Genomic DNA, 22685 nt, shown 5'->3' on the forward strand with positions numbered 1-22685 from the left:
GGTTTTTCTTTTCAGGGTGTCTAGCTATAAAAGCAACCTAGAGGTTCCAGACTGCTGCTATTATTGACTCTAGTTTCGATTTCTTTAGAAATGCTTGCAATGTATTAGTGGTAACCGGCAACGATAGAGTTAAACATTGTATTCGAGGATTTTTTTTGTTATGAGTTGGACCATTCTACCCCTTAGTTTATTCTTGTGGATGCTTTCGCTTTCCTAGGCAGTTGTGTTTGCCTGTACATCAGGAAACACCCTTGAGTTCTGAGCCTCCAAAGTGAGTATCCATGCCTTTTGTTAAATAGGAACTTAAAAGTACGGTATTTACAAGGATTTGAACAAGGAAACACCAGGTTGGGGATTATTTCCAGAATTCTTTGTCCTTTCAAAACAGGTTTGTTTGGTTTTTTTCTGTCTCTCTATCCCTGCCAAAGCTCTTGCATTAACAAGCCTCTCTGCTGTTATTTATTTCTGTAAGGTTGAAATAAATAAGTGCCACAAGGAAAGATGGCGCTTAACCACTGGCTGCTGCTGCTGCAAGTGCTGCACGAAGTGACAGGTACCAGGGTAAAACTCAACATGGGCGGTTTTGAAGACGTCGTCATCGCAATCAATCCCCAGATCCCAGAAGACAACAAAATGGTGGATGCCATCAAGGTAAGATAGTTAAATGTTTCTGAATGTATTGAATAAGCGACTTCAGACAGTGATATTCTAGGAAAATGCAAGTTGCATTTTGCAAGCTTGGGGTGCCAGGTGCTTCTGACCTCCCCACACCACAAGTCTTATCCCAAGTGTACAGGTGGGACTTGTATAGGGTTGCCATATTTTAAAAAGTAGAATTCCTGACACTCACAGAGCTATTAAGCTTTTTTGTAGGAAACCATCAAAATTGTTTCTGAATTCTGCATTTTGCAAGCGTGGGTGTCAGGGTACTTCTGGCTGCCCCTACACCCCACAACTTTTTCATCCCTTTCTAAAAGTAACATTCCACAAAGTTGTTGAGCTTCTTAGCAAGACCCCAAAAGCTCCGCCCAAAGTAGTGATTTTAAGTTTTTAGAGCTGGTTTCCGCTGGTTCGGCAAAATTCCACCATGACGCCATTTTTACACCCAAAAACCAGGTCATGTCAGGAATGTTCCTGCCATAGTGCAAGCCTAGGTCACTTGCAAGAAAAAAAATATTGATAGCCTGGAATATTCCTCTTCCCTATTCCATACAACTGGGGTAGTTCGTTCTATCTCCCCCTAGCACCTCCTTCCAGTGAGCACATTTAGTCCTCCTTCCTTTTTGAGGTCTCTCACCATTGCTTTTTTTGTTTTTAATTTCTGCAATACCTTGGGTGCTCCCAAGCCCGCTAGATTACTCTTGTAAATGGGCGCTTCCATTTTGGCTGCCCGAGCAATGGCAATCACAACCTGACTGTTGGAAACAGAAGGAAGGGTCTGTGCCAGAACTGGGTGCATGTACTCTGAGGTAAATGTACTCTGAGGTAAATGTTGTGCAGGTTTTGACCATTAGAGGTTAAAATGTCCTGTTCATAGGTTTCTTTAACTAACCGGAGTGCTTTGACACCAGATTTCAGGAAATTGTTCCAGAAATGGGGTGCTGTTTCTGGGAAGTGCTCTCCCTTCCTCTCAGTGGCTTTGCCTTAGCTCACATGGCAGCTGCCCCCAGTGGAGGAAGACGGTTTCTTTGCTCTAGGCTTCAGCTTCCTGCCTGGCATTGCAATAGTTCAATCTGTTTGGGGGCCCCATGGCCAGCTCCATTGAAGGAGAAATATATAAATGTCGCACTTTGTAGGAATTGCTTCAGATTGCTCTGTTAATAAGCAACACAGAAGAACCTTTGTCACTATACAGGGCTGATTGTGCACTCGAGGTTGTTGCGCAGGGTAGACTTGCACAAACAATATGGCAGCCACTTAAAAACAAACAAAAATGGCCGCCCTCCTGTCATGTACAGCTTCCCCCACTATTTTCTCCTTCATACCAGGAATAGCTTTGCATACAATGTCAAGCAACACTCAGTGGCACAGGAGGATCCACCAAAAAAAGTATGTGAATTGCATCTACCAGATTTTTGAAGACAGGGGTTCAACTTTTCAACATGCAAGGCACTCCAGCTTCAGGAAAGAAAGATGGCAGAAGAGACCAAAGGGCACATTTTGTAAACACAAATGCCAATAACTAGCCATTGACACACAAAGGTTTCTCCTTTCCCTGTTAGGACATGGTGAAAGAGGCATCAACTTATCTCTTCAGCGCTACACGGCAAAGATTTTATTTCAAGACAGTGAAAGTTATAATTCCTTCCACATGGAAACCAAAAAATGAATATCAAAGAGTAACTACAGAATCCTATGATAAGGTAAATGCTGAAGAATACATTAAGATTTAAATATACTTGTGGTATTTTTAAAAAGATTGGGGCAAATGGAGAGATTGTGGGGGGTGGGGATACAATATATTGTATGATCTAATAAAAATTCTTATTATTTATTTATGATTAAAGTTCTATACCACCCTTAATCTGAAGATCGTAGGACTCTTTACAATACAATGACACAAAAATATATACCAAAATATATACCAAATATATACAAATATATACCAAATATATACAAAAATATATACCAAAATAGCAAACAAAAACAACCCTCTCCCTCCCCCCCCCCCCAGTTTAAAAGTCCATAGAATGTTTAATTAGCCAAAAGCCTGAGAGAAGAGGAATGTCTTTGGCTGGTGCCTAAAGATAAGTAATGCAGATGCTAAGCAATAATATCTATATTTCCCACTTTTGGATGCAACTGGATTTATTTTTGAGTAAACATGCAGATCTGGGCTGTATACGGCTTAATGTTCTTATAGACGTCATGATATCTAAGGCTGGGTTAAAGTGGTTGCAGGCCTTGGTGTGTTCTCCCAGCCTTCTCCCCAAAAGGAATTCATGCTATAACAGTACCAGAATTACATCTTGAAATATCTTTAAAGACAAATGAATTTAGTACACCTGATTTCGTGGGCTCACTTATAGACAATTGTATTCTTAATAAATACCTGAAGCTATTCCTTGTATAGTAGCATTGTCTAGTAAGCTTTCTTTTTCTTTTTCTTTTAATGGAAGCTCAGAGTATGACAGGAATTTCTGGGCTGTCCACCTCTATATCTTCTTTGTTCTATTTTATTTTAGGCAGATGTCATAGTGGCGGATCATTACTTGAAACATGGAGATGATCCCTACACCCTACAGTATGGCGGATGCGGGGAACCTGGGCGATACATTCATTTCACTCCTAACTTCCTGACAAATGACAAGTTGCATAATGCTTATGGTCCACGAGGTAGCACCTGCTAATTCAGATTAAATTGTCTGGGTTGTTGTTTTTTAATTATTAGAATTGCTAGTCAAGTTTTGAAAAGGTAATAAAGATAGAATTCCTAAGAAACCATTAAGACTTTCAATGCAGTTGCTTAATCACTCTAAAGGCTCCTAAATTTACATAAGAAATCTGCAAGAGTTTCACATGAGGTTCATCAATACATTTTCAGCCCCCAAAAGCTATCTTGCTGAAGCTATCTGAGCCTCTCTTCCTGTTTCCCATGTTACCACAGCTGCTTGTACACCATACATTTAAAGTACAGTGGTACCTCGGGTTACATACGCTTCAGGTTACAGACTCCGCTAACCCAGAAATGTTACCTTGGGTTAAGAACTTTGCTTCAAGATGAGAACAGAAATCGTGTTCCGGCGGCGCGGCAACAGCAGCAGCAGGAGGAGGAGGCCCCCATTAGCTAAAGTGGTGTTTCAGGTTAAGAACAGTTTCAGGTTAAGAACGGACCTCCAGAACGAATTAAGTACTTAACCCGAGGTACCACTGTACATGACTTCCTACATACAGTTCCCAGGAAGTTGTGTGCTTTGAATGCAGGGGGCGTAGTAAGACCCACCTTGTCAGATGCAACTGTCGATTAAAGGGTCATCACCTCATTGGCTTCTGTGATGTAGGGAGACAAACAGGGACTTCTCTTCTGAATCAGATTGAAAAGTTGGCTACCCCTTCTATAGTTGTTCAATTGCTGGTGTGATTTCACAGTATTTCAAATTTTATTTTAGTGTGTTTTTTTAACAGGATGTATGTTTGCTATAATTACTAGCTGTGTGTCGTACATTTTAAAAAAACAAAAAACTGTGTTGCAAATTTTAGCTTTGTTATTGGTGTTCTACAGGCAGGGTCTTTGTCCATGAATGGGCTCATCTCAGATGGGGTGTCTTTGATGAATACAACAATGATGCACCTTTCTACACTCCTGGGGGAGACAACTTGCCTGAAGCAACAAGGTACTTTCACAAATACCTCCAACAAATGCATCTCTTCTTTAAGAAGTGATGTTTGCCTTGGGCTTGCTAGTTTTTTAGTGTTGTAAATTATTGCCTAGAGAGCATCCTTGGGTCCCCAGATGTTGTTGGACTACATCACCCCTAGTTTGTAGGACCAGTGGTCAAAGGATGATGGCAGCTCTAGTCCAACAACATCTGCGGATGTTGAGAAAGGCTGCTCTAGAGGATTAAGCTGTAATTGGAAGATATACAAAGGAAATCTCTTATGGGACCCAGGTTGCGCAATGTCCTGCCTGCTGGTAACCCCAGCTAGTGGCCACTTGTGCTCTGCCCAACCCCTTAACATCAACCAGCTTATTCAGTGGGTGACAAGAAATTTTCCATGCCGGGTACCACCTGACCTTGCTACGCCACTGATTCAGTCTCTCTGAAGACCATTTTCAGACTCTAATTATGATGGCTTATCAGCTTTACTCATGAAAGCAATGAGCAATCCCTGTGTGCTGCTAGGTCCCACTCCCACAGCCTCGGCCCTGTATACCTGAAGGAGTGTTTCCACCCCCATCATTCAGCCCAGACACAGAGGTTCTGTTCTAGGGGCCTTCTGGAAGTTCCTTACTGCAAGAAGTAAGGTTACAGGGAACCAGGCAGAGGGCTTTCTCAGTGGTGGCGCCCGTCCTGTGGAACGCCCTCCCATAGATGTCAATGAAATAAACAACTACCTGACTTTTAGAAAACATCTGAAGGCAGCCCTGTTTAGGGAAGTTTTTAATGTTTGATGTTTTATTGTGTTTTTAATATTCTGTTGGGAGCTGCTCAGAGTGGCTGAGGAAACCCAGCAAGATGGGCGGGGTATAAATAATAAATTATTATAATATTATTATTATTACTCCTGCCTCCAATGCAGGTGAGGGGCAACAACATTCCTTTCCTCACCCCGCCCCACAACCATTTTCTTCTCTCCTGAGAAAGCCTAGGTAAGGTTTTGAGAGACCCATGGCTACTTCATTAAGCCTTCTTTCCATTGTTAACATTCAGGAGTCCTTCCAGACATAGCAGTTAGCACAGAGATAATGCTTGCCGTTGTTTCCCATAGGCTAATTTTAATCAGCTCCTCCTACCAATCCAGTTGCAACATGTTGCAAACTGCATAGCATAGCAATCATGCCACCAAGTGATTGTTTATTGACTTTTAAATTGACTGTATCTGTTTCTTTTTACATTCGTTAGATGCTCAGCTGGTTTCACTGGTCAATACATATTCCCGCTTGGTGGAAAAAGTTACAGAGATTGCAAAATTGACCACCGAACTCAGCTGTATGAACATGGTTGCCTGTTTGTTCCAAAAAGACATCAAGATACTGCAGCTTCTATAATGTACTTGCAAAGTCTCCCTTCAGTAAGTATGACAAATCTCAGATGGGACTTACACTCCCCCAGTGTCTGTCTTCAAAAAGGCACACCGTGACTTTATGTTTCTAACAAGCCTGCTTCAAGTATTGGCTTTTATTTGAAGGATTATTCAATCAGGTGTGCCTTGAATAAAATGAGCTCCCAGAGGAAGAACCCACCCACCATGTAAAAGTGTGTGTTTTCTTATAGATAGTCTTGTCCCTATAAAAATGGCCTCCAGTGAGTGCCAAAGGAGGCAGCCATTTCCTAGGGAAGGCGTGATTTAGAATTTTCCAAAATTCTCAAAATGCACTTCAGAAGAGACCTTTTTTGTGTGAAAAACAAAACAATGGCTACTCAGATTCTCCTCCTCCGCAAAAGAATTTCACATCATGTACCCACCCTACCCCCAAAAAGCAGCTTTGGAGATGTATTTGGAGGCAGCTTAATCCCCAGTGCTTTAGACAAATGACTTTCATTCTTCCTTCACCTGCAGGAGTTCAGGAAAAAACCGCCAGAGCAGAGTGATGCAGACATGTACAGCCTGTTTCTATGTAGGGCGTTTTTTTGTGTGGCTTTTAAAATTATTTGGGGGTTCACCCAATATTTTTCCCCTCAAGGATTACCCAAGTTGTCTTATACCTCCCTCTTGTGTATGGCTGTTGCCATTCCAGTAACATAAAGGCTGATGTTCTCCCTTGCAGTTATGTATAGATATTAACCCATGACAGGGAAAGTGAATGTCTCTGTGATCCCAGGATCAGTAGATAAACTAGAACAGACTCTTTGGAGATTATTTCTGTTACATTTTTGTGAAGTTTAGGGCAACATACTTCTAGAACTAAAAATCCATCAAACACCCTGTAGCCTTTTTTTGTCTGTGTGCCAAGGAATGTCAATCTTTGCAGCACCTCTTTGTAAGGAACGGCACTCATGAAGTAGGAATTGCTAATGAGGTTGTGATCTTGACCTGTCCTTCCCTATCTTTTATTTAGGTTACTCAGTTCTGTGACAAAAGCAATCATAATATTAAAGCAACAAATTTGCAGAATAAAATGTGCAACTACAGGAGCACCTGGGAAGTAATTATGGACTCTCCTGACTTTGCCAGTTCATCTCCAATAACGGTTCCCCCACCTGATCCCACTGTCTCCTTGCTGCAAAAACAGGACAGAGTTTTGTGTCTAGTGCTTGATGTTTCCAGAAGTATGGATGCGGTAAGTCTTCTTTCCATGTTCAGAAGATCTATTTTGAGACAGTTCAGAAATTATGGTATTCATGTCCATAGCGAAAATAAGTGTCAATACAGCACTGGCATTTATGTACTGTGAGGCTAAATTTTGCTGTACCTCAGTTGTTGGGAACCTTTGACCTTCCACATATTGCTAAACTACAACTCCCATCAGCCCCAGAAGCATGGAAAATGGCAAAGCAATGATGGGAGTTGCAGTTCAGCAACCTCTGAAGGGCCACACATTCTCCACGCCTGGCCTACTTGATTAGTTTATTTGGATATTTATCAAACTACAGCAAGTTGTTCGTAGAGGTCAGAGGTTCTAGGGCAGGACAACTTGGCTGTTGTGCAAGGCAATCACTGCCTGCAACCCTCAGCCTAATGTCACATTGATGCAGGGAACCCAGAGGGAGAGATGGACTGTGGGAGGTGAAAAACATGGGAGTAGGGAGCCAAAACAGATGGACGAATAGAAGCAGGACAAGGAAATCCCACTGCAAGCATTCAGTTTAGTTGTCTAGTCTTTCAGGGTTCTCGATACTTCAGGAAGCTTCAACAGATAGAGTGGTACCTTGGGTTACAGATGCTTCAGGTTACAGATTCCACTAACCCAGAAATAGTACCTCGGTTTAAGAACTTTGCTTCAGGATGAGAACAGAAATCGTGTGGCGGCAGTGCGGCCGCAGTGGGAGGCCCCATTAGCTAAAGTGGTGCTTCAGGTTAAGAACAGTTTCAGGTTAAGAACGGACCTCCAGAAGAGGTACCACTGTACTCAGAGCTCCCTTCTGCAGAAATTCACAGGCCTAGAAGAGCCACTTAGCTCTTGGGGAAGGGGGCTTAAGAGACACCGAAATAATTCGGTTAAATCACAGGGTTTGAATAATCTAACTGATAAGAAAAGAAAAACAAGATTGTAGAATTGAGTTGATATTTGCCCAGGAGATAATAACATAGGCATTTGTATAGCAGCCACAAAAACAGCTGTGACTCCTGGTCCTTTCTAACTCTACAGTTCTGTGGTTCATTATTACATAAGGAAAACATTATGTAATAAATACTATTCAATGACTATTCAATTGATGGGACAAGCCCCACTGAAACAAGTGGTGCTCTTGTGCACCTCCCATCTATTTCAATGGAGCCTGTGCATGAAAACGTCCAGGTGAATTGTGTCCTAAATCACAAAACGGATGAGATTATTCAGATACTCATAAAAGTTATGGACTTGTCTATATTCTTATATGTTTATCAAGCCTTGTTTTTTTAGAGTATAGAGTTAACAACTGTGTTTTCAGTCATCTTCATCATTTGCTTCCCAGAATGCACTGGCAGATCTGTGAATGCTGTTGTTGTTTTGTTTTTAATTCATATGCAGAACAACCGCACTGTTCGGCTGAAACAAGCTGCAGAAATATTCCTCCTGCAGATTATTGAAGCGGGGTCCTGGGTTGGAATAGTTGCATTCAGTAGCACAGCAGCAGTTAAGACTCATTTGAAGCAGATCAGTAACGATGGTATGCGCAAAACACTCACAGAGTACCTGCCTACCAGAACTACTAGAGGAACCAACATATGTTCTGGAGTGCGGTCAGGATTTCAGGTGAAGAATTTTTCCCTCAGATTCTTTTATTCCTATGCTTCTACTTAGTAGAGTGACCAGATGCAAAAGAGGGCAGGACGCCTGTGCATATTGTTACAAGCGGAATTTAAGCCTAAAATGCTGCCCTGTGGCTTCTGTGTTGTTTGTTTCAATATTGCTGCTAAAATTTTTAATCCTCTTTTCCATACAGGTGTTTCTACACAAGTATGGAAGTACCAAAGGCTGTGAAATCATTCTCTTGACAGATGGAGAAGATACAGCTATAAGCTCTTGCTTGGATGAAGTTCAAAGAAGCGGGTCTATAATTCACACCATTGCTTTGGGATCAAATGCTACAAAAGACCTAGAAACACTGGCAGACAAGACGGGTAAGTGAGCAAGAATAATGTCTTGCAAGACTCTTCTATGCTACCTGGTAGCCAGTTGGTGTCTCCCCAAAAAGTGAGTTCGCTCCAAGGCCCAGCCACTTCGCCAAGCTACTCCCAGCCACACAATATTCCTCCTACTTGCTCCGTCCACAGAAACGTTTATTTCAGCCATGACAGCTAAATTAGATTGCCATATTCAGAACCTGCAGGGAATCTATTTTGGTTCTTCTTGTAAGTATTCAACTGGCATTTGGTTGCCACTGCTGGAAATAGATTGTGGGCTTTGACTGAGACAAGCCATTGGGAAAGGATGCAAAACTGAGGTGCAGGCTAGTTACTGTTACTGAGAAGCCCATCCCAAAACTCCATACAAGGCAACTCTCCATCTTCTGTCTTTCCCTCAACTCTCCAGTCATAGTTAAGGATTGAGTGGCCTCTGTTTTGTCTGGCTTTTAGCTCATTGCTTTTACTATGCTATAACTTGGCATTTTGATGACTCTTCTCCATTTTCTTTAACCAATAAATCTTTATTGGAGAACAAATCTTTAACCATAGTAACACACATACTTCTTGCTCATTGCCCCTAGTGAGCAAGAGTGGCACTGCAATTGTGTCAATTGAAATAACCTAAATAGTCCACAGGCATGACAGGAACATGTGTGTAAGAATTAGGTACACATGTACTGACACATGTAAAAATATGTAAGAGATCTGCAATCAGCTTTTTGATATAATGTTTTCACACTATATTGATGCGTGCATTTTTTTAAAAAAAGAAACCTAGGGGAAATTAGCAAAAACGCTTGCAAAATTTATGTAAATTTGTATCTATCAGCTTCTTTCCAAAATCTGTTAATTACTCAGCAGTACCCCTGGCCTCCCTTTTAAATGTGTAGGGTTGTTTGTTGTTGTTTTAAATGATGCTCCTTACAATCCAAACTTAAGATTTCATATCTCACAAAGTTAGTTCCTTGCAAATGTCTGGCCAGATGTAATTTAGATTTAGAGGAACTGACAAAAAGGGGGTATTCAGATTCTTTTTACTACCTCTGTATAAGAAATACTATTTCTATTTTCACAGAGGCCACAGATCCTGACCCAACTATAGAAAGGTGCAGCAAAGGCCTGCTGGGTGTGCACAGTTCCTAACATTAAAAAGCAGCGCCTGTAATTCTGAACTGTGCCTGCACAACCACTACAACTGTAATTAAATTAAAGCAGCGCCTGTAATTCTGAACTGTGCCTGCACATGCCACTACAAGGCACAATGCGTATAGTGGTACCTCGGGTTACAGATGCTTCAGGTTACAGACGCTTCACGTTACAGACTCCGCTAACCCAGAAATAGTACCTCGGGTTAAGAACTTTGCTTCAGAATGAGAACAGAAATCGTGCCGTAGCGGCGCAGTGGCAGCAGCAGGAGGCCCCATTAGCTAAAGTGGTATCTCAGGTTAAGAACAGTTTCAGGTTAAGAACGGACCTCCAGAAGGAATTAATTTCTTAACCCAAGGTAGCACTGTATTGCGTTTTATTCCACCTGACAAAATAACTATTCTGATTATTCCTTCAATCATATTTCAGGGGGTCTGAAATTTTCTATCACTGACAGTTTGGATTCCAACAGCCTCATTGATGCTTTCAGTGGACTTTCTTCAGGAAGTGGAGATCTCAGTCAACAATCTATTCAGGTTTGAACTGCAAAGATTCAAGTATATCATCACTATCACTATCACTATCACTATCACTATCACTATCACTATCACTATCACTGCTATCCCTAACATCATCATCATCATCATCATCATCATTATTATTATTATTAATTTGCTTAAAATTACTAGGCAGTATAGAAAAACTAAAGACAACACAGAGTGAAATCAATTCTACAGCTCATATTTTGCTATTGTAATAATGAGGGAGACCCCAGGTAGAGTTCAAAGAGAAGGGCAAACGGCCAAGATAGATTTTGGCGGAGCTAAAACGTTTCACAATGTACCATTCTGAGTTCAAATCAACTTTATTTTTCTCTGTCTGGACAAATAACAAATTGGAGAAGAGGTTTCATTAGGAAAATAGCATATGGGGAAAGTGTTTCCTTAAAAACCACCCCAGCACCATGGTTCCAGCCCAGCTACCCATTGCCAAAATGTGGAAACTGGAGATTTGAGTTGCCTCATCTAGCATTGTCCAAATATTGGCTGGCCATTTCCAAGGCTGTTGAGGTAGAGGTGCGATTGTTTCCTCCTGTTTCAACGTAGCTGCTTATCTGCCTTCCTCCATTTCTTTAACATTGAAATATTGATAGAAACTTAATTTATCACCACTGGACAAACCAATATCTGTATGGGGCAAGACGCATCATGTCATGACTGTACTAGCATTTTTATTAATGGCTGAGTATTGCATATTACTTGTCCAGCAGAACTAACCATTGTGAAGGCACCTTCTAAACAATGTACCGCCACTCATTTCTTTACACCTCATGAAAGGAAATAAACCATATGTATTCAATTTATAAAACTTTTCAGATACTGTATACTTATTTCTCCCCCCTCCCCCCACCAACAGCTTGAAAGTAGAGGGCAAAGCGTCGGTTCCCAAGACCAGCTGAATGGTATTGTAACCATTGATAAAACAGTGGGGAATGACACTTTCTTCGTGGTGACGTGGGGCACATCCCCACCGGAAATTCTGCTCACAGATCCCAAAGGAAGAGAGTACACTGAAAAAGACTTTGCAGTTGATAATACCAACGTCCGAACAGCTCGCCTCAAGATTGATGGAACCGCAGAGGTAAAAACTGAGCTCTTCTCAAACCTCTCTGCTTGTTTAACCAAATGGGGCAATGCCTGTCTCATTGCATTTTTTTGGAACAAGTGCCAGCAAAGGGTTCTGCCAATACAGCTAAAGTAGCATATAGATTATGCAACCAGGGAAGAGCCATTTACTTCCAGAAGTCCCATATGTAGCATTCTGCAGTGGTCAGGTACTCTTTTGCTTATTTGAGTGATATCAAGATCTTATGTGTCTTGGTAGGATGAGATGGTGGAGAGGAGCATGGGACTTTGAAGGGGGGCTGATCCTTGAGGGAGGTGGCAAACTGAGAGATAAAAATGGCAAACCAGTCTCTCCACAAGTTGTTGTTGTTTAGTTGTTTAGTTGTGTCCGACTCTTCGTGACCCCATGGACCAGAGCACGCCAGGCACTCCTGTCTTCCACTGCCTCCCGCAGTTTGGTCAAACTCATGCTGGTAGCTTCGAGAACACTGTCCAACCATCTTGTCCTCTGTTGTCCCCTTCTCCTTGTGCCTTCAATCTTTCCCAACATCAGGGTTGTATTTGTCCATGGAGTTTTCTTGGCAGGGATATTGGAGTGGCTTGCCGGTTCCTGCTCCAGGTGGATCACGTTTGGTCAAAACTCTCCGCTATGACCTGTCCATCTTGGGTGGCCCTGCATGGCATAGCTCATAGCTTCTCTGAGTTATTCAAGCCCCTTCACCACAGCCTTGCTAATTGGGCTCCTTCCTGTAGCAAGAGAGAGAGATCAGCTTCCCTATGGCATCACTGCTCACTTACTAGGCTAAAGCCAACAGAGAAAAAAGTTTGTAGGGCTGACTTCCCTTTTTTTTTTTTACAAAAGTGTGTGTGTTAGGAATGGAATAGCAGAGAGTTTCGCTGTGAGCAGACAAGGGAATAGAAATTGCTACTGTGTTTGTGCTCAAGGAAAGAAACCAGGCAAGCAAGTACAATCAGTATTCGCCATTGTTGGTTGTGTTAGCCTGCAAACAATACATAATTGTAATCATTTTAATAAAAAGACACCTACCTTTATCAAAGCACAACAGAAACCAGAGGAAATGGAAATGCGTTTATAAACACAACTTAGATACTCAATAGTCTTCTGTATTTCAACACTTGATTTTCAGACAGGAGACTGGATTTATTCAATTCAGAACACACATTCGGGAGCACAAGTCATATCAATAGCGGCAACCACTCGAGCAGCCTCTGCCTCTGTGCCTCCTTTGATTGTGAAGCCCTACACGAAAAGCGATACCAATAAGTTTCCTAGTCCGATGGTTATTTATGCCGAAGTCAGCCAAGGATTCTTGCCTGTCATTGGTGCAAAAGTCACAGTGACGGTCGAACCAGAGATTGGAACACCAGTAGAACTGGAGCTTTATGATGATGGTTCGGGTAAGCTTATTTCAAAGTATTTACGGAAGTGTGCATTTAAAATTTTTTCAAAAGCAAGTTTTTCAAAAGTCAATTTTCATGGACTCTTTTGAAATGGAGTAAATGTATAATTATTGCAAATCCAAATATATGTATTGGACTTGGCTTGTACTATGTGGCTTGCTATACCTGCCTTTGTGAACTGCATATAATGACCTCATTCTGGGCTCTGTCCCAAGCTCCATCAAGTCATGCAAATAGTGTCTGTGAAATGTTGGGGAGCATGGTGACCTACCAATGTTTGGGAAAAAGAAAACATCTTTGCCTGGTCCTGAAACAATGGCAACATTGGTACCCAGATGGTGTATCTGGGAGAACATTACATAACCATGGGCCACTACAGTTAAGTCCCTTCTTCTTCTTCTTCTTCTTCTTCTTCTTCTTCTTCTTCTTCTTCCTCCTCCTCCTCCTCCTCCTCCTCCTCCTCCTCCTCCTCCTCCTCCTCCATCTTCTTTATTGGATTTATATGAGGGAGGTCATTGCCAGCCTCCAGACCTCCCTCAGAGATTTCACACAGGGAAGCATCCCAGATGATGATCTCAGGACCTGGGTTCATATGCGGAAAGGGGGTCCTTTAGATCTATTTATCCCAGTAATCCACCAGAAGTTTGATAAATGTGCTGATTTTGCTGGGACTGCCTGGGACTGCCAAAAATTGAGCTTGTCAGGAGTTCAGCAGGCCACAATACACGCTGGTGTGTTTGGTTGGTCCCAAGTTTTGTTGGCTTGTGTTTTATTGACATCAGCTATTAACATTATGATTCCATACTACCACTTTCAGAATCATCTATTTCCACGGATACAGCAACACATACTGTGAAATGAACATAGGTTTTGTAGGTTGTTGGGGTTTTTTAATGACCAGAAGTGTGACAGTTGCTTTGGATGTCATGTTTCAATATTTATGTACTCAGGCGCCGATATTCTCAAGAATGACGGAATCTATTCAAGGTATTTCACATCATTCAGAGAAAACGGTAGACACAATATCAAAGTGCGTGTCCAAGGAAAAGACCAGACCCTCAGACGGTCCCGTAGACAGAGTCAAGCTTTATATCTAACAGGATTTGTAGAAGAAGATGGTAAGCAAGTGTTATGAAATCGCTTTGCTGCTGGTATGTTAGCTCTGTGGTTCTCCAAGTATGAAATTGAGGATGGATCTACACACAGGGGAGAAATGCTATAAAAAAGTCATAAATTTAATCGTTATACTGTAACAAAAGGGGGGGGGGGACACTATGTAAAATCTCAAAGGAAAGGTTTGTGCCCTACAGTGCTATCCGGTGTGCATGTTTATAACACATTCAAAACACTGTTTTTTTGACTAATGCAGCTGAGTCCTGGGTCTCTCAGTAGAAACACAAGCATTTTCCTTCCCTATCATTGTCTTTATGTAGATCTGGACAATTGAGTATACAACTCTGATGCACCCACACCCTTCTCTCCTATAATATTCTAATCTACTGTGCGCTTCCCAAATTAGTAGGTAAACGAAATGTGTTATTTGAACTGATGAAACAATCTAATTCTTACTAGGGTTTAAAATATTACTCTGCCATCCTTCTTTTGGTCCCAAGTGCACAAGAGTGCACCCTTAATTGATTTATTGTTTGCATATACTTCTACTTCGAGCATTTCAGAGTCTCTTCTGTTTCCACTAGTTGCCAGCACAAAGTCTAGAGCAAGTTGCCATTGTCTTGCCATAGTATTTCTAGCCAATCACATGCAATGCAGCCTGGTTTTGTGTTGCATGTAGATAATTTATATGCCTCTCAATTACACTGATTTCTCAAGTGATACACGAGGAATGCAATGCAATGAAAATAAAAATCTGTTAAAACTGTAAAGCACCAAGAAAGTTTAGACGCTTATAGTTATGGCTGTTCTTCCCCTGCTTTTGTAGGTCAAATAACAATGAACCCCCCCAAACCTGAACCTACAGATGATGAACTCCAAGCCAATCTAGGAGGCGTCAGTAGAGTTGCCTCAGGTGGTTCCTTTGTAGTATCAGGAATCCCTTTTGAAGGCACCATCACAGATATTTATCCACCCTCTAAAATTACTGACCTTGAGGTAAAACTAGATGAGGATGATGATCATTTCTGTTTGGCATGGACGGCTCCTGGAAATGACTATGATGCAGGACAAGGTAAGTGTGGAAGCCTGCTTTAATCAACCCACAAGGCTGCTTTGCTTACAGAAAAGATTATTATTATTATTATTATTATTATTATTATTATTATTTTTAAAAAAGTATAATGGGGTGGATGGAGAATTTACGCCAGCCACCTCTCCCTGTAATATCCTGGAGGTAACATTCTACCCCATACTGCCTTCCCCACTTTGGCTTCTCCGCAACTGGCACCGAGACAGAACTGCCTTGATATAAGCATGGAACACAAATCTCCATCCAGCAGGATCCAGAATGCCATTGGGTTGCAAAAGCAGCATAGCCCCAAACCAGGGTTGTCTCAACACTGCCACCTGCATGGCAACATCCTCCCAAAGTTTCTGCATAATAAAGTAGCAAAAGTCTAGATTCCTGACACACCATGTCAGGAATGGGGGAGTTGAGTGGCTGTTTTTCTTCTGTGGAATGGGTACCCTATGGTGCCTGTGGTGATCACACACAGGGCCCCCGGACGTTTGACGGTCTATTGACCCTGTGCCGCCACTGTGATTGCTTTTTCCGCTGCCACCACCCCGCTTCTCACGGGGACACACGGAGTCCAGACAGTTGTTAACATAAACAAATAATCAAGTTTATTTTTAAATGCAGGAACAAGCTTACGGTTTCAGTTAATTTTTCTCTTGTCAGTTTCTTATTCTTAGTCCCTAACAACTCTAAACTGATTATTCCAACTATCTATCTGACTCCACCTAACAATTCCTCTCTCACTCTCTCACAATACAACTCTACCAACCCACACCTAAACCTCCCTCTTCCTTCCTCAGCTCCCAAACCTCAACTGACTTTCAAAACCTCCCACTCTAACTTTTATTCCCCCCTTGCATTCTCACTGGCCAATCACATCACACCTATTTTAACCCTTTCCTTATGACCCATCCTAGGAGGCAAACACCACAGTGCCCATGACAGTTTCTTAAATTTTGTAATTGTCACTGTTTATTAAATATGTATACAGTGGTACCTTGGTTTCCAAACTTAATCCGTTCTGGAAATCCATTCTTAAACCGAAACCGTTCTTAAACCGAGGTGTGCTTTCCCAAATGAGGCCTCCTGTCGCCGGTGCCCTTCCACCATTCGGATTCCGTTCTTAGACCGAGGTAAAGTTCTCAAACCAGGACATTACTTCTGGTTTTGTGGAGTTCGTAAACCAAATTATTCGTAAACAGGACTGTTCTCAAACCGAGGTACCACTGTAATGCCCTTCATGTGAACAACCCAGGGTGGTTCACATTAGAAAAAAACAAAAACAAAGTGAGAACACAAAACACATTATAAAACAAAAACAAAAAAACGCTATAACACCCTCTCCTCCCACAAACAATTTAAATGGCTGTAGAATGTTAATCATCCAAATGCCTGGTTGGAGAGAAATGTTTTCACCTGGCATCATGATCGATGTGACATGCTCAAGCTGTCTTTCCCCAGTTAGCAACCTGGGGGAAGTTTCTGAACTGTCTTCAGAGGCAGCCCTATGTATAACACATTGCAGTAATCTAACCTAGAGGTTACCAGAGCATAGATGACAGATGTTAGGCTATCCCTGTTCAGTTAGGGGTATAGCTGTGCCACAAGCTGGAGCTGATGGAGGGCACTCTGTGCCACGGAGGACACCTGAGCCTCAAGCAACATTCGAAGGGAATGTAACTCCATCTAGAGCAGGTCACCTTGCATACATCCAGTCCAGGGAACCGCCCACTACCAATGTCTCAGTCTTATCAGGATTGAGCTTCAGTTAGTTGTCTCTCAACTAGCAGTCTAGAACATTCACTGCCACACCTGCAGAAGTAGAGCTGTGTGTTACCAGCATATTGCTGACAACGTACTCCAAAACTCCAGATTGCCCCACTCAGCAGTTCCATGTAGGTGTTAAACAATGTAGGGGATAAAATTGAACCCTGAGGAGCCCTTGAAGGCTCCATGGGGCTGAAGACCACCCCCAAAGCATCACCCTCTGGAAGCAACCATCCAAGTAGAACTGGATCCACCACAAAGCCATGCTTCCCACTCTCAACTCGGACAGCCCCTCCAGAAGGAGACCATGTATGATTGTATCAAAAGCTGCTGAGAGATTGAGGAGAACAAACAGGGACACATTTCCCCTGTCTCTCTCCCAACAGAGGTCATCATACAAGTGTGTCCCCCCAAAAAGGCTGTGGGTATCCATGACATAGGCCAGTATTCTTACACTGGCATGAAATTACAGTTAACCTCAACAAGCAGCCTGTGTGAATGGAGAACTTGGCCTTAGAATATTTTCCGGGGCTCTTTGCGACATGCAAAGATGCAATGGCAGTTATGCATTCAATCCAATGTTGAGAGAGTTCCCTAAGGAGTTTGTAAATACACGGAAGCAGATTTTTGTCTCTGTTATTCCTGAAGACATAGGTCCTAATGGATGCCTGTTTTCATTTCACAGCTGAAAGATATGAAATAAAAATGAGTGAAAATCCCTTGGAATTAAGACATGGAACTTTTGATGACGCCACTTCTGTGAACACTACTGGACTTGCAGTGGAAATTTCTGGGGTCAGACAAATGTTTCGGTATAAGCCCCACAACTTCACAAAAGAAAATGGCACCTCCATCTACTTTGCAATTCGTGCCATTGATGGCAGCAGCAACATTGGAGAAGTATCTAACATAGCAAGAGCAGTTGTGCTTCTTCCTGCGTTGCCACCTACTCCTGCTAGTCCAGTTACAACTTCTACTGCTCACACTACTCCAGATGACAAATACTCTGTTTCGCCTACTCCGGATGACAAACATACAACTCCCTCTAATGTGAAACCCACCTGTGCTAATGATACCAACACAATAAATACCACTATGGAAACTGTGATCATCGTATGTGCTTCTGCAATTATAATTTGTGCTATTGTGAGTATAACAGTTTGTGTTTTACGTAAGCAGAGATACAGAAGTTATGACACTTGCATGGATGTTACTGTTGTTAATAAGAATACCCTCACTATTTTGTAAAGGATAATATATTTTATTAATTGTTTTAATGTTTATAAACAAAATATTGAAACAAACAAGAACAAACGCTACTCAAAACAAACATAACCTGGCTGTCTGCCCACAAACTCTTGGCACTACAACGAAAATGAGAGTGCTGGAGATGATTTTACATATTCACAATAAAAAGTAACAGTGCTTTATAAGCCTCATGTGCTGTTTTTGTCTCAGCATCTATATTTTAAAGCCAGCAACCGATATTAAATGGGGATCATATACAATCAATTATATAGATTTTTGAGAGACGGGTGGAAGACTCCTGGTACATAAACTATGAGAGAGTACCGTGTAGTATACTCTCAAATGTACTTTCCATTTTGACTCCCTGCAAACATCTGGTTTTTCCTCCATTATCTTTTCCATAGCAGCCAACCCCTAAACTTTGGCCCACCAGGCTTTGAAAGTAAATAGTGAATGGTATCTCTAGTGATGCGCTATTTATTTATAATTATATAATAGAAAAAAGGATGAACGTCTTGTAGCTTGTATTCCGTATAGTTCCTGGTTGTAACAGAGCGAAGCCCGAGACCACTGTAATAATTTGGAGTACAGTAGCAAAGATTTCTTGAAAAAAACTCTGCCAAAATGATTTGACAACAGGGCACTCCCATCGCATATTGCTAAAACTTCAGATGCGGCATTTGAAATAGGAACACACCATAGATTGGCCATTAAATCCCTTCAAATGACAGCAATAAATATGCAATCTTGTATGGGGCCCATCGCTGTAATTTATGAGCAACAGGATTTCTCCAAGTCCTTGGATGAAACTGACTTACATTTGGGTGAGGAGAAAACAGATCACGCTTGAGGAGAAAGAAACGACTGAATAGCTATTGAACGCTATTGGGTTATTCTTAAATGCTATTTCATAAGTTCAGAGCTAGATGGTGCTAGTGTGACCTTTTTCTCCTAATGATATGTAAAATTTGTTCAAGGGATGTAAACGGGCTCATAAAACGCTGTGAAGAGGAGACAGATACAAAATGTTATTAAAATGGAGAGTCTCGTGATAGAGGTGCTGCAGGAAAACCATAAAAAAGTGGGCTGATTGATTCTTCAATCATTTAAAAGTTGCAATGCCTGGGTTTTTCTTATTAAAATATCTCCCAGGAGTTTGCAGGTTGTTTAGTGTCATCGGAATACTTTTAAATACTTGGTTGTTGCTTTTTAATCTTCTTACAATTCATTTTAATATTTGCTTCCATATTTTGTAAACAGAGACCTTTTTTATTTTTTACAATCCAGTGCTCTTTACATTTTGCTAAATAAACGTGAAAGGGGATTTCCTATTCCCTTATATCTGTCTCCGTTGGAACTCTATTTTGCTTTGTTGAAACTCCATATTTGATACTCGCATAACTGCTTGGCCGATGTGTATGAACTCTTCCTAACCTCTTCTAACAGAGAAGAAACAGGTTGTTTTTAAGAACGAAAGAGTCCTAGGATGGAATGCAATAACTGATAAGCAACCTAGCACCAAGAAAGGAATGCGAGGGGGTGCACTGATAGGCAACCTTGGGCCACTAGTATGACTGATATATTATCCACGGATAATGAAAGCAATGTTGCTATGCACCTGTTTGAATACAGTATAGCAATTAATCAACAAGGTAATGAAAAATAAGTATAGATAACTGCACATTAGTATAATGAGAGGGTGGGGGTGGGTTTGGAGCACGTTACAAACACTTTCCTTCCTAATTCTCTCCCCAGGGATGCTTGCCTTGTGTCATCACATTATATTATATTATATTATATTATATTATATTATATTATATTATATTATATTATATTATATTATATTATATTATATTATATTATATTATATTATATTATATTATATTATATTATATTATATTATATTATATTATATATAACATTATTATCTTGTGAACGATGTGACAGGACCTCTTCTGAGGAAAGAAGGCAGCATCGTCCTGCTCAGACCCTCCATTTGTATCATTCTTTCCTCCCACACTATGAGCCAAACAAGGTACTGACATTTACTAAAAACAAATGTGTCTGAGTCACAGTATTTCGTGGAAAACTCCAAAGGTGTTTCCCATCCCTTGACATTTTACATCACCTAACTGAGTTTGCCTTAACTGCAAAGGCAGACAAAGTTTTGCATACTGTTTTTAAAACTGTAGAACCCCAAATGAATCAGTCATCCAAGCACATCAAAAGTACTTCCTGTTTTCTTAACTTCAATCAATACATCCACCTTCTCGTTCCATTTACCTATGACCTTAAAACCTATGTCATATATTTATGTCAGTATTCCCGCCCCCCAGCAATTAGGACACCAATCCTAATGATAATTGAGCATAGTTCCTAATTGTTCATACTGCCTGACTTGACCGTCAGTTTAATATTGTTAATTTATTTGTTCAAATGTAAAATAGCCATGAAAACCACCTGGACATTCAAATTTGTTTAGACCACCTTCTGATATCCATTATACACCTTCAAACCATGCTTGCAAACCAAAGGACTTTCCATAAATATATATATTTGTTTCATTCAATTTTTCTGTAATGACTTCCATACATTTCTGGGATACTGCAACACTTACACTGTTCAAATGTATATCCCTCTAGGTTTTAACTGTTACAAGCTTAGAAAGCTTACATGAAGCATGTAATTAGACTGTTCAATTAAAAATAAACCCAAGTGGGAGACAGAAAACACTGTTTATTTCACATTTGTGGACTGGTTGTAATTAAACCTAAGTGCCCCAGTTCCCATTCTACAGAGCAAGTCCAGAAGGATACCATGGTCAATAGTATGAAGAGCTGAAGACAGATGAAGAAGCAATAGCAAGGTCCCACTTCCCCTGTCCTGCTCTGTGCAAAGACTGAGACCAAGGCTAACTCTGTCCCATGGCCAGGCCTGAACCCAGACTGGAAAGGATATTCCATTTCATCCCACAATGCTTGCACTTACCCAACCACAGCTATCTTCCTCCAAAAGGTGTGATGTTGAATGTCATGAGCTTACTGCTGCCTTTGTCCAAACTTTTATTTTATTTTCATTTAACAAAGCTTATACCCAGCTTGATTGTAATAAAACCTCAAAACAGTTTATGGAAAAAGACTGATATTTATAACAACTTCCTGGCTGGCCATCTAGAACACTAAGCATCCCGGAGGCTGATAATCGGTGAGTTATGTCATCCTATTTGGGCAAGCTATGGTGGCTTTATTCAAGCCTATGGGGATGTCTATGTATTTCCTGATTACAGTGATATCTTGGTTCTCAAACGCTTTGGTACTCAAACCCTGAAAACCTGGAAGTAAGTGTTCCATTTTCGAACATTTTTCAGAAGCCAAGCATCCAATATGGTTGTTGGCTATTGTTTCCTGGGTGCCTGCACCAATCAGAAGCTGTGCCTTGGTTTTCGAACTTTTGGAAGTCAAACAGACTTCCAGAATGGATTAAGTTTGGCACTTTTGTTTTTGCTATTTATTTTGCAATTTTGTTTTTGAGGCTTTTTTGGTTAATTTGTTTTTGTGACTGTTTGGAACCCAGTTCAGCTACTAATTGATTGATTGATTGATTGATTGATTGTGTGGCTGCGGAAATGGATAAAAGCCCCCTATCCAAACAGTGACTATCATCAGTACAGTGAAGGGGGGGGGGAAATAAATTTTAATTTTTATCATCTACAATACTGTCTTATTTATTTTATATTACAGTACATTGATTATTGCTTTCATTTTATAGATCCATGGTCCTGTTAGATAGTAAAATCCATGTTAGATTGCTGTTTTAGGGATTTTTTTAAAAAAAGTCTGGAACAGATTAATCCATTTTGCATTACTTTCTATGGGAAAGCATGCCTTGGTTTTGGAACACTTTGGTTTTGGAACAGACTTCCGGAACGGATTAAGTCTGAGAGCCAAGGTACCACTATATTATGTTTTACAGCAACCATTGATTGGATTTGACAGGAGTGCCTGGCGTGCTCTGGTCCATGGGGTCACGAAGAGTCAGACATGACTAGACGACTAAACAACAACAACAGTTCCTTCATCTATTCAATTATACCCTAACTGTTCTTCATTGTTAGTGGGTTAGTCTGTGTGGTGCATGAATCACTGCCTTGGCATCTTCAGATAGCCCAATTCAAAGGTAGTCTGGTAGATAACTGGTGCCTTCTAATAACATCTGGAAATATTTTTGCAACCCGTGAGGAATCTACTTTATCAATCCCACTGTCATTAGGATTTTTTTAAAAATTCATTTTAAGGATTTGAAAACATTTCATCCTAATACAGGTTTCACATCACTGAAAACTCTGAATGTTG

The 22685-nt window shown here is 40.9% G+C and overlaps 2 protein-coding genes across 2 annotated transcripts in view; both read left to right on the top strand.

Annotated features, from left to right (window-relative positions):
• Positions 1–200: 200 nt before the first annotated feature.
• The window catches only part of LOC310709814 (uncharacterized protein), an 82116-nt gene continuing 59631 nt past the window's right edge, over positions 201–22685 (top strand). The window contains exons 1-4 of the mRNA XM_083509853.1: positions 201–271; positions 473–651; positions 2223–2363; positions 3186–3336. Of these exons, the coding sequence (XP_083365979.1) occupies positions 502–651; positions 2223–2363; positions 3186–3336 (442 nt within the window). The 5' untranslated portion in view covers positions 201–271; positions 473–501. The remainder of the gene's footprint in view (positions 272–472; positions 652–2222; positions 2364–3185; positions 3337–22685) is intronic.
• LOC310710321 (calcium-activated chloride channel regulator 3A-1-like) lies at positions 10015–18518 on the top strand. Its single transcript, XM_083511211.1, has 7 exons — positions 10015–10232; positions 10443–10616; positions 11497–11721; positions 12854–13124; positions 14078–14245; positions 15067–15312; positions 17771–18518. Exons 4-7 carry the CDS (start codon positions 13004–13006, stop codon positions 18331–18333), a joined length of 1098 nt encoding a protein of 365 aa, XP_083367337.1. The 5' UTR covers positions 10015–10232; positions 10443–10616; positions 11497–11721; positions 12854–13003; the 3' UTR covers positions 18334–18518.

The sequence above is a fragment of the Podarcis liolepis genome (genome assembly GCF_965112155.1).
Source record: "Podarcis liolepis genome assembly, chromosome: 6".
In the NCBI taxonomy this organism is placed as follows: domain Eukaryota; kingdom Metazoa; phylum Chordata; class Lepidosauria; order Squamata; family Lacertidae; genus Podarcis; species Podarcis liolepis.